The sequence below is a fragment of the Microcebus murinus genome, chromosome 5 (genome assembly GCF_040939455.1).
Source record: "Microcebus murinus isolate Inina chromosome 5, M.murinus_Inina_mat1.0, whole genome shotgun sequence".
In the NCBI taxonomy this organism is placed as follows: Eukaryota; Metazoa; Chordata; class Mammalia; order Primates; family Cheirogaleidae; genus Microcebus; species Microcebus murinus.
Genome location: NC_134108.1, coordinates 26,168,426 through 26,181,745, shown reverse-complemented (window position 1 = coordinate 26,181,745; position 13,320 = coordinate 26,168,426). Strand labels below are relative to the sequence as shown.

The 13,320-nt window shown below is 37.8% G+C and overlaps 1 protein-coding gene across 2 annotated transcripts in view; it reads right to left on the bottom strand.

Annotated features, from left to right (window-relative positions):
- The window catches only part of MAP3K5 (mitogen-activated protein kinase kinase kinase 5), a 195,294-nt gene that overhangs the window by 64,522 nt on the left and 117,452 nt on the right, over positions 1 to 13,320 (bottom strand). For both annotated transcript variants that reach the window (XM_012739434.2, XM_012739433.3), the window contains exons 12-14: positions 6,734 to 6,783; positions 4,062 to 4,157; positions 831 to 912 (exon numbers count right to left, since the gene is read on the bottom strand). In XM_012739434.2, the coding sequence (XP_012594888.1) occupies positions 831 to 912; positions 4,062 to 4,157; positions 6,734 to 6,783 (228 nt within the window). The remainder of the gene's footprint in view (positions 1 to 830; positions 913 to 4,061; positions 4,158 to 6,733; positions 6,784 to 13,320) is intronic.

Sequence of the window (13,320 nt, the reverse complement as noted above, 5' to 3'; positions counted from 1 at the left end):
GATTTTGCACTTCCCAGCCTCCAGAACTGCGAGAAATAAACTTCTGTTGTTTACAAGCCACCCACTTTATGGTATTTTATTATAGCAGCCCAATGGACTAAGACACTTGGATTCAGAGTTCTGTCCCAAGTCAAACACTGGGAAGGGCTTGTAGAAAACGGTGGCCCTCTATCATGCCTGGAGAAGTGTCGTCCTTTAGACACTGAAGGTGCTCGAGTGCTAGTGTCAGCGCTCTTGCAACACCCCAGCACTGGCCTTTGCAGTGGTGGAAGGCTCTTCTTCACACAGCAGACACAGCAGAGAAAATGGACACAAACTGAAAGTAAGATTCCATAGTGCACTACGTCCATGAGGCGTCACTAAGAGGATGCCAGTTGAGATGGACAACATTTGGGGTGACTGTTATTCCCTCCTCTATTTCATTAATCTTCCACGGTTTCAGGTTCTCGGTGTAGCATGTTAATGTGCACCACAAAGGGCTCTATCATCCAGAATCTTCACTGAAATTTTGTTCCTATGAATTGCACATATCTCAGAGGAGAATGGAGAACGTGTAAGGGCACTGAGGGTAGACTCACAGATAAAGCATAGTTACTCACTATCGGCTAAGTAAAATACTAAACCTCAGTACTGCTGAATACAGTCCTCCAATGTTTTCTTTTTAGCTCTTTTTTACCAAAGAAATTCCAAAAGTTGTTTTTGATGTTAAAGGAAAGCTTACAGACCCTGGCCCTCCACTGCTCATACACCCATGAACCCACCTTACTGCCCCACCCCGGTACAATTTTAAATAGTTTCTTTTAAAATGAGCCCCAAACTGAAGTCATTACCTCCAGGGAGTCACCTTCACACTCTCCTTCCTCTGTGCCTCTCCCCTTCTCTTCGGTAATGGTGTTCACCATTTCAAAAAACCTACAATGCAAGTTGATATGTGGGTGTTCATAACAAATACAATATTAAATATAAGCAAGTACATACCAAAGTGATTTCAGAACAAAAATTGAGAGCTAAGAGAGTCTCTAGAATCAGGCAGTGAACAAACTATCAGGATTAGCGTGAAAAATATGATTTTTCAAAAAGAAAACACAGGTTGGTAGGATTTTCTAGAAATTTCAGACCTTATGCCTCACTTCAAATAATAGTAATATAATACAGTATGCTATAGAATTAGAACAGTGAGTCTGGACAGGGTCATAGAAATATTAAGAATGTGGACTTGGATACCAGACCAAGATTATCAGTATCCATGTGATCTTGGGCAAGCCCTTCCACCTCTCTGAGCCCTCTCCTTCATTATACAAGTGCCTACCTCATAGACTGTTTGGAAGATAACTTAAGATAATAACTTATAAAGTGCTTAGCACAGTACACTCATTATTAGCTAGTACTGTTTTGCTGCTGTTAATGTTATTATTTAAAATGAGACATAAAATACCTATATTCTGGAATAGTGTCTCTGAATTCTGAAGTGACTATTTTATAAGCATTGGGCACTACAACATTTGATCTCAATTATTACATGTGCTGCCTACACACCTGGATATCATACATGTAGGGTCCCATAAATACAGTCTGTGAAAGGCTGGCTTAAACAGTTGTGCATCAGTATCCATGCAGGTTGGTCCCAGGATCCACCCAGATACCAAAATCTGAAGATGCTCAAGTCCCTTACATTAAATGGCATCGTACTGCATAAAACCTATGCATGTCCTCTAGATTGCTTATAATACCTAATACAATGTATATGCTATGTATTTAGTTGTTATACTGTATTATTTTTATTGTTATAGTCTTTTTTGTTGTTTTTATTTTCTGAATATTTGCAATCTGCGGTTGGTTGAATCTGCAGATGAGGAAATCATGGATATGGAGGGCTGACTGTATACACATTGGTGATAGAAGCCACCTCTCTTTAGGTGACAAAATAAACATTTCTGTTCAGAAACTCTTCTTGTAACATTTTTTTCCTGGAGACCACTTCTGAGCCAAGCAAAATAATTACAGTGAGAAACAGCTGTGCCCCCTTCCGCCTGTGGCTAGTTCATTCAGAGGAGACACTGATGGGCACAGACATAAAGTAGAAGTACTACGAACAAGGGTTGATGATCTCACAGGCAGGTTATGCTCAGGCTATGCAATGGCAGCCCAAGGAAGAGCAGTTTATGGGTGTCACAAGAAAAGTTTACCTAATACAACTCAGAATCTTTCTTCCTATTTTGTACCTCATTTTAACCATCCATCCATCCATCATCATTCCTTTATTGATCCACCCATCATCCATACAGTCATCCCTCTATCCACCCATCTGTCCATCTAGTCATCTACCTATCTAACTATCCACTGATCCATCCCTTCATCCATCCATCATCTATCCAGTTATACATACATACATACATACATACATTCAAGAAATACTCATTGAGTATCCACTAGGATCAAGAACTATTCTGGCCATAGGAAACATGACAATGAGCAAAGTCTATTTTAGAGTTTGAAGCCTATTTATGGAGTTAACACACTGCATCTACTTCCTCACTCTTCCTTTCTCTCTACAGCTTTCCTGGAAGTCCATTATAAGGAAGAAAAAATTCCCAAGCCTGATTGGAGAAATAATATACTCTAATGAAGATTAAATAGCATAATGAGTTAGAGACAAAAGCAAGTTTAACCAAAAGGAAGAAAAAGTGAAAGACCTAAAAAAAAATCTAGTTTTAAATACAAGCTTTAAGATCTGGGAGAAAGACTTGCCTCAGCCATTCATGTAAAACTTTTCAATATGAATATCTGTAAGCAGAATATAAAACTTACGGTGGGATGGGAGCACACTGTCACTGTTAGGAGCTTGGATTCTGAAGTCATGTGTGCCTGGATTGAATGTCAGATTTTTATGCTTATTGACTATATGATTTTAGGCTAAACTCTCCAATACTCTATTTGTACTACTCTTTTCAATGAAGATATTGATACTACTCATCTAATAGGGTTTCTTTGAAGATTAAAATAAATATTAGTTCTGGGGTAAGCATTTCATAAATCTTAGTTACAGTCATCATAGAAACAAATCAATAGCCTTGAGAATTCAATTGTAAGTAGAAAACTCTTTCTTATTTCCAAATTTTTCTTTTTGGCCATATGTCTTATGATAATAAAGATAAAACTTTAGCCAAGAATTACAGATTCAACAAATTCACTTTTTTTTACACCAAGATAAAAATGAATGACTATATATTGTATCTAGCATATCAGTCATTTACTTTGGTGTCAAATAGTAATATTTTTTTTTCAGAAACAGGGTCTCGCTCTGTCACCCAGGCTGGGGTGCCATGGTGCAGTCACAGCTCACAACAGCCTCCACTGAATAAGAACAACCCCCAGCAAAATTCTGAGTCCAAACTGGCTTTCAATTATACTTTGACTTCTAAATTGCCACTCACTTTTCTAGCTCCCCACAGTCAATCATAGTGTTTTAAAGAAATATTAAGTATTAATAGAGAAACATACCTAGGGAGGTTAATGCAAACATACAATACAGACCACGGATTTTTGGATTATCATTTGTATTAGCACAGAACAGAACATTGGCTCTAAACTCAGGCTTGCCCCCACCAGAATATCCAATATAATTAGTCTGGCATGGGGCCCAGATACTTTTTTAAAAGCTCACCAGGGAATTCCAATATGATGAATGGTTAAGCACCACTGTTGTAGACAATTGTGAGATTATTCAAAAGAATTTGAGAATGAAAATTTTTGGTAATCATATATAATAAGTGAGCACTTTAAAAATGAGGCATAATATTTAACAATTAACCAATAAGTCTTGGCTAATGTTTTATCTGTGAGAAAATAAATTATGACTAAGAAAAAGCTTGATCTATTAAAGAGAACCCCCAAAATTTTGACTGTTAAACATACCACATAATTATAAAATATTAGCTCAAATAAAATATAAATATAACCACACAGTCATGAATTTTCCAGAGGAGCTACATGTGTACTCATTAGTTGAAAATAATGATCAGGTAAGAACAATCTTTTTCACACATATGACTAATACGTACTTTTTACAATGAAGCTCTGTACAGAAATAGATTTGGAAATCGTCAGAATTATGAAGCACATAAAGAAAACAGCATCGTTCTTCAAATTTAGAAATACTGAAACAAACAAAAGCATTATTCAGGCAAATAGCAATTCTTCTATGGTTCTGCAATGAAAATTAAATACTTTTAAATATTCAATACCAATTATCATACCAGTGTTATTTATAACAAAAAGTTATAAATAACTTTATAAATAAATTTATAACAAAAAGTTATAAATAACACTTTAAAAAGTAACATCTCCTGCACCATAATACTAAAATTATTTACTTTTCTGAGAATTGTCCTCCTACTCATATCTGCAGAGTAGGGCTGCTCTGGGAGTTACAGGCACATATAAGCTACATGTCCCTTCTAATGAGCACGGAAAGGTGTCCTGTTCACTACGGCAATGATCTGTATGCTGGGAGAAAAAGCATAAATATTAACTGGCTAGCTTACCTTGGTGATTCTGGCTTTACCAGATCTGCAGAAAAATGAAATGTTTCCAAAGCTAGGAAGGCAATTTGTGGAGGCAGTAAAAGCATCTCATTAGTTATAGAGATTTTGAAGGAGTGAAGAAATGGGGAATAGCTCTTCGTTTGGACTCAGCAAGTGGTTTACTTCAGAGTAATATGAAACAATTTTGAGTTGACCAACTAGGCCGTGCTGTTTTATGCCAGGGGTTGGCAAACATTTTTGGTAATGGGCCAGATAGTAAAATATTTTAGGTTTTCTGGGCCAAACTACACAACTCTGCCTTTGGAGCTTGAAAGCAGCCTTCAATAACAAATAAATGAGTGAACATAGCTGTGTTCCAATAAAACTTTATTTATAAGAACAGGCAGTGGGTCATGTTTGGCCCATGGCTCATAGTTTGCCAACCCTGATTTTATGCCTTTGTGCCTGCTATTCCTTCAATTTGGAATACATGTCATTTTTTATTTAAAAAAAAAATTCTATTCATCTTTAAGGCCCAGCTTAGACCTTACCCTCTCTCCCTGTCCTAATTCTACCCTAAAAAGAAAGACTTCCTTTTGCACTTCTGTTCTCTGGATATTCTTCTATCATTGCTCATCTCATACTGTAGTATCATTAGTTCTTAAATGTCTGTTCTCCTCCCTTCTGGGCTGTGAGCTCTTCAAGAGAGGGGTTCATGTTTTAGTCATTTTTGTATCTTTAGCAGAGTAGGAATCAACATTTGACACATAGCTGTGCTCTCTAAATGTCCACTGATTTGAGCTGAGCAAGTTCTGAGGTGATGCAAGACAAACTGCTAACCTAGTTGGATTGTATTCCATAGCTTGTCATCTCTGCTTCATGGAGGAGGAAGCCAGGAAAAATTAACTCTCTTAGAAGTCACAGATTAGAGTTCAAGTTTCCTAACATATAAACCAGCAATAGCCAGATGTAGGCATTCTATGTATTTGCTATAAATCACAACACCTGCTATGTAGGGCTACCATGTCTAATTAAAGAAAATTATTAATAATTCACTGGAAAAATGATGTGATAAAGTGAAATTAACATTTACCATACTTTCCTAAATGGATTGCTTAAAAGTGCGGCAATAAATAATGAGTTCCTTGCTAATGACTAGTTTTAAAATATAAATATTTAGGAAGTAAAGCTTTATTTGAGAAGGTATCAATTGGAAAGATATATAATGAGTCAGCCCCTAATCCTACTGTTTCTGTTCAGATCATTCATGAGGTAACAGGTAGTTTTATTAATACCAAGCAAACTCTAATTATTAGTGACTCAGACTGCTCTACCAATTCATGCTCTAACAAAACCAATTACTATTATTCCAAAAGCAACAGGATATTGCATAACTGGCCTGCAGAAATCTATTGTCTCTCATTTCTATTATGTGGGGATAAATAGCAGTAAACACAACTAATTTGGCTTGAAATTTTCAAGAGTTGGTTTAGCATGAGCCTCCTTTTATTTATTTATTTTTTGACTCATATGCCAGAGGATGAGCTTCTATACAACAAATATTTAAACACTTAACCACTGACTCAATTCTGAAAATAATCTTATTTCTAAATCTCAAGAAATGGCATTTTCTGAGCCACTGGCATTATAACAGCAATGTCAGAACTGAAATGAACTGCAGTTCACCACTGTAATCTCAAGAGCACTGCAGGAACACCTTAGGCAAAGCTTTTAAAAAATGGATCCCCTGTAATCTCACATCATTAATATTAGCTGCAGGACACAGCGGGTAGATGCGGTATGTGTGCTTTGGATCCGTTCAAGGGGAGAGTATTTCCTGGTATATCAAAAGGACAGAAAACAATCCTAGAAATAAATCAACAGCTCAGCCAGCCAAAGAGGATCTTCACATAACTCAGTTTTATCTACATTTTGATTCTGGTCCATAGTTCACATTCACCCCATAGTCACCATATTTGTTTGTAGGTGAAAAGTACCAATCAGTTGGACCAACAATGAACATTTGTTGCAAATCTTTTCATAATGGAAAAAAGACGGAACCAACTGAAAAAGGTTGAGTATTTCCACCAACAGAAGGATTCTTGAATTTCTTTGCATTTAAAAAAAATCATGATTAAAAGTCCTATCCAGGTTATGAACATTCCTGAAAAATGCCTTATAAGTAAATAAAACATACCAAAGAAACTTACCTCACTCCCCTGATAGAAGAAGCACTAAAATTCCACTCATGTATGCCTTTCTAGAACACAGGAGAACAACAACAACAAAAAATATTGAGTCATTCAAATGGAAAATAACAAAACAATAATAATTTTGTTTTATTGTTTGTTAAATAGTATACATAGTCACTTTTTTAGTGCATTGTTTTTCATGAAAATATTATCTGGATGGAAACTGCAATTCATTCTCAAGTCACAAGGGTGAAGTTTACTTAATAATTCCTGTACTTCAATAAAACAGCTTCCAGAAAAGCCTAGGAGAATTTTCTCATTAAATTCTAAAATTCTATTTTTAGTAATAACTGTTGTGCATTAATTTTTTAAGTAAAATACTTAATATCAAGGTAATTCTATTATTATAGTCAAGCAATATTTCTTTTCTGAGAAAGAAAAACATTAATTTGAATAAAATCTCTATAAGGTTTTAAAGATATTTCTGAATTATCTTTCATTAAAATTTCCATGTAAAGCAGGGGTTCTATTCTTCAGAAAATAGTAGAGTAAGTATGTATGTATGTACACATGTGTATAGTGTGCATCATAGCTACAGGTGTTGTTACCTTATTTATGAAAAATTCAATATGCTAATAAAGTTCAAACATTTAAAATTTGATTATCATATGATAAACATGGGTGATTTTCAGGGCCAAGATTAAAAAAGTGGAAATTTATTTCTTGAGGTTATTACTAAAGCTACATTGAAATTATCAAATCCATGTCTTTAAATAAATTACAAGATGGATCTCATTTCCTATAAAAATGCCTGACAACAATATAAACTTGGTAGCATAAATATTTCTACAGAAATAAAGTAGTTGATACATGTGTCTAAGATTAGTAAGTACTGTACAGTAATAACTTCATACTGAAATGCAATTCTATAAATGTAAAACAACCAGGAAAATAAACTCTCATACCCACTGCCAGGAGGTTGAGGTCTTGGCTGTGCTAGTGAAATGGGTAAAGAAGCCTTTGGGCTCTGAGGAAGCCCAGAACTCTCTTCTTGGCTAAAGCAACTGAAAAAGCCACAATTTGTATCCGCAACCCTTATTTCTTTGCTAGGACTATGCAACTTAAAATAAAAATAGATCCTCTCAAGTCCGATGTGGATTTATTTGAAAACTAGTTTAAATGCACATCAGTCAGGTCATGGGGCTGTGACCTACATTAACATAGAGCGAATTTTGTTGTGCATGAAGTCCAGGGAGAGAAGACACCACAAAAAGGTGCTCATGGCTTGTAGAGGGAGTAAATTAAAATAGCAGCCTGCAGCCTCAGCTGGTAATTTGGAAAGTTGCTTCTAAATCTTGTTGGCCTCAGGTGAACTTCTAAATATATACGTGACCAGGGAGCTGCAGCTGGTACCTGTACACTACTTGTGTACCGTGCAGCCTTATCCTCAGAGCTTGCAACTGAGCTGCTTTCCAAGACCATGTCCAGGATCAGGAGGGTGAGAGCTGAGGGCAGAGTTGGTAGGGCAGTGTGTCAACCAGCTACTGAACACAGCAACCAGCAAACACCAACAAGACAGCACTGGTAAAATCCATCTTCCATCAGCCCTGTTCTGGGAGCAGCCAAGGAAAGATTTTCTAGATAGATTGGGCTGGTTTTGTAGGAAAGGGGTGGAGCATTTCCAGAATGCTAGCTTCCTGAAAGGTTGCCAGTGCTGCCAGGGAACGTTCCATTTCAGTGATGTAAAGCCCAGGCCCGAGAAGGAGCCAGCGACTGGAAGAAGGCCTCCCTCCCCACCCACCTTGCTAGCGGAACCCACCACACGGAGGCGCTGGTGAGCTACAAAGCCAACAGGTGCTTTGAAGGCTCCTGGGACCCATCTGGGAACCAGGGAAAAAGCAAGGCCAGAGGTAGAGCTGAAGTGATAATTTACCCAGCTGGCCCCAAACCAACACTCAATCTCATTTAATCACCACCGTTTATTAAGTACTGGTCAGCCTCAGACCCTGTGCCACTTTGGGCAAGGAGAGAAACTGGGAGTTAACACCGTACTGACTTAAGGCGGCAAGATTTATACTGTGGTAGGCACTGTTGGTTTCCTAGGTGACGGCCATTCCCTCCTTCCCCTTTGTTAACACAAAATGAATTTTGTCCAGGTTCTGGTGGCAATGTTTAGAGACGGCGAAATTGATTAGTCTAAATCACCCAGGGTGCGTCCATTTCCCTCGCTGGTGATTGGTCTAGGCGTGGTCACGTGACATGGCTTTGGTCATGAAGGCCGGGACCTCCCCTCCTCCGGGGATGTGTCCGTGTGAGGGGATGCTTGGAGCAGCCATTTAAGGCCATGAGAGGAAAACTAAGAGTGTATCGCAAAGCCAACTCAGAATTCTGCCAATCACCCTTAGAATGACCCCACCTTGGCATTTCTTGCAATGTGAAATACCATTTCCTTATTACTTAAGCTGCTTTTAGTTGGGAATTTTGTAGCTGAAGACATCCTCAGTGCGTGAGAGCATCATATCCTCATAATCTAGCGTCTGAGGTAAATCCATTCCCCTCATAAATTTCCTGGGTCTTCTCTGAGTGGCACTGGCTGGAGCTGGAGGGAGGGAGGGGGTCAGCCCAGTCCTTCTCCACGTATAAGCCACTGGATAGGCCAAGGGTGCCTAAACTTCAACCCTAGAAGGGGGAACTTCTAAATGACCATTTCAAACATCTTCCAAATAACCTCTCTTGATCAATCTAGGTTTTTCTTTCATTGCACACATGCAGACTTTCATCGAGTACTAACTTACTTTAAGCAGAAACCATCGATTGAACAATGGGAGAACTATTAAAAGATTGGGATTTCAATTCATTTTGACCCCGAATGTAGAGTTGCCCTCTAACAATCCCTGGGAATTGGGAATTGCTATATAAAGTGCTTAACGTTTTAAAAATTGCAGCATAATGTATATACTAGCTCATAGAATTGTTCATTCCACATTTTAGAGTGAAAATCCTGAGAGAAGGGGTGAGAGAATAAATAAATAGGATAAATGAAAAGCAACAATCTCCATTCTACTTCTAGGAAAAAAAATTTTAAGCATTCTATGACAGTCCATTTCCTGTTTAACATAAGACCTGTTAAACTGGTTGCTTATCTGTTACTTAATTATAGTTTTTCAGTTGTTTTAAACTAACATGGTATTAATAAAGTTTCTTATTTGTATTGCTTATTCTCCTTCCCATTTGACTACTTCTATTTTTAAAAATAGAGAAAATGGCAATGGTGAAGAATGTACTGTGGATAGAACAAGGGTTTACAAAGAAATCAACATAAATCCAAAACAGAAACTAATACAAGAAAGTTTCAACTTTTGAACAAGGAGAATTTTTAGGACAAAAGGTTATAGGAGAATGGGGAAAATGCAAATTTAATTCTTGATTGAAAGATGGTGAAAATGGAAACAAGACAATTCACAGGCTAAATATGTAACCCTTCTTAATGCCCTTGTGTATATCCTAATATATTTGTTTATTAGCATAACATAACAATTTTCTCTACAATTGTCACAAGACATAAGAGAATCAACACAAGGCTCTCTTTACTGAGTGAAGAACCTCCAGGAAGGAGAAAACAGTAACAAATAGCTGGAAATAGTACTCATTTTCCAAAAACTCTCTGGCTCACTTTCGGTTCTTTTTCTGTTTTCCAAATTCTTCTGGCTCTCCACTTATTCTCCCGGCCTTGCTAATCACTAATTCCTTTAGCGCCATTCTGTTTCCAAGTATCCTTGGATAACCTTGCTCTTTCCAATCAAGCATTTGAAAATCTGCTCTCTTAGTCTTGCTCTGCTCTCCATAATGTTCACGTCTCCCAACTTCTGTAAGTTTTTATAGTTTCAACTGGTTGATTACTATACTTCAGCTTGTGAAAACATACATGATTATACTTTTAAAAAATGTAAATAATCCACTGTAGTTTAAAGCAATATTAACAATATGTATACAGATAGTTATATGGATTATTCTCAACATAGTTGATGGACAGTTCTACTTGGAGTCATGCCATCAGTTCCAACTAAACAAATCCAAAAGGAAACTCCTTACAATTCCTCTACAACTCAGGTTTTCCTTCTAATTATTCTACCACTGTTATTAATGCAATCAAAATTTAAGTCACCTAATACCTATTCCTTCTTCTGAGTTCCTCTTCCTAATTAGTGATTAAGTCACACATTTTTCTTTCCAAATGATCTGACTCTTTGAAGTCACAATCCCCTGACTCCATTCTAGGATCTCCACCTGTCTCATATTTAGCTAGTTCCTCCAACAATCTTCTCTGTGACCCTCCAAAGTCCAAGACTACAGAACTCTGTCAAGGCCAGGTAAATCTTATAGCTATAATAGCAACCATTATGGGGCACTTGTTCTATGTTATTTAGTACTGTGCTAAATGATTTCCATTAATTATCTTATGTAATCTTCAAAACAATTCTACGAGACACTGTTATTCTCATATATATATGCAAACTAAAGCATGAGGAGTTTAAGTGGATCACCCAGGTCAGAAAGCACCAAGAGGTAACATCAGCCTTCACACCTATGCAGTTTGACACTGACCCTGGGTTCCTGACTCGTACTCTGTTCTGCCTTCATGCCAGCTCTCAGATTTTAAGACACTTCAGTGATGGCCTGTTTCCTATCAACACATGTCTAAATTCTTCTTCGTAGCTCATATAGCACTCTGTAGTTTTATGTTATCCTGCCTACCCAACTATTTCTCCCACCACCCTCCACACGTTTCCCCTCAAGAGTCAACTCAGGCTCCTCACTGAACTTCTCATGCTCACTTTCACTTTGGGCCGTGGTTGGAATTCTGCCTTATTCTTCCAGCCTGGTTTTCCTTTCCTTGCCCCTTTATCTCTTCTAGTCCTACCCACAGCCAAAGTCCAGGGCCACTTCCTTTAGGAAGCCTTCACTGGGGACTCCATGGCACTCTGGTCTTCCTCCTCACTGAACCAAAAGCCCATAGAGTCCTCCCCCGAAACCAGCACAATCCCAAGGTCCACAGAACTCAAAAAATGCTTGTAGATTGATTTGCTCTGCTGTTATTAATATCTCAGCAGGGCTTTCCTCAGGCATAACATGACACTTCAGGAGAGGTCTCTTTAACTTTCATGTTAGATACATGGTTGGTAGGGCTGCTGGACCAGTGACTTCTTTCAAAGCCTTTCCTCTGTCACTTCACCAGGAAATTGAGTATAATGGACAACTACATCTTAGCTGAAAGCCTGTCATAAAAATCCATTATCAAGGAAGTTTTCTGTTATGAATACATTATTAATAGTATCATAAGTGACTTTTCAAGTGTTTATATAACTGGCACTTCTAATAATGAAAAAGAATTTCTGACTCTGCTCATAGTGGCAAATATTGGCATGTGTAACTTTTGGCTTGTTAAGTGAGGATCCTTAGGTACCTCAACCTATTAGTTGAGTGCCTCTAAAATTCTGGTGTAGCCAGTCCAAGATTGTCTTATAAGTGTTAAACCAGGACACTATTTCACAAACTGGGATCTGCAAAAGACCACAGTTCTGAGAAATGCTACTCTAGGTATTCCTCAGTGCTACCAGATAGATTTGATGTTGAGAATGGATGGTTTTCTCCATGCTTATTATGAAATTTCATATTACCAACATTTAGTGTACCTGCTTAAACACCTTTACCAGACTTAACATGCCCAACTTTATCCAAACATATGCAACTTAAAATATTAATAAAAATGCATTCTGGGTGCTGCTCAGTATCTATCTACTTATTTTGAGCACAAGACACTGCCTTTTTTAGAAACTATGGCACTAGGACAGGTGACTTCTTGCCACTCTGATGGAGGTCATGGGGCCTGGCCATGATTGACATCTGGGAAGGATCTGTCCCAACAGAGTTGGGCACATCAGAGCTCGGGATAGTCCTCTTGTTACATTATAGACTAGACATAATGTGCTGATTGTCCTGTTGAATTTCCTAAGGTGGTGATTCATATATGTGAGTTTGGAGACTCTCCTTAGTAAGTCTGACATGCAGACTAAGAGCCTGCATTTTTCAACCAATTCCTTGGGTGATTTTAATGCCGGTGGTTCCAGGGTACCACACTTTGAAAAAGCATCATCCCCAGAAGCCAGCTTAGACATAAAGACAAGGATATAATGATTCTTCTTCAGCTACTATAACTGAGTAATGCCATATGCCTACATCCTCTATTAACGTTGTTCCCAACCATGGCTACACATTGGAGTCACAGATACATCTGCACAAAAATGCATATGTCCAAGCTTCACTCTAAGTATAAAAGATTCCAATTCCATAGGTCTCTGGCGTCCAGGGTACTGCAGATAATTCTGATGCGCAGCCAGGTTTGTGCCCCAATAGAACACCAACAGTCTCCCAAATGATTACTCCCGTTTCGTATACAGAGCAAAACAGGATTAAAATCTGGGGTTTCAAAGTTAGAGTTTAGTCCGTGTAATATGTACACTGCACGGATTTTATTATTGTTGTCATTGTTACTGTTAAAATATATTGAGCATTTATTACATACCAGGCTCTGTGAAATGTACTCT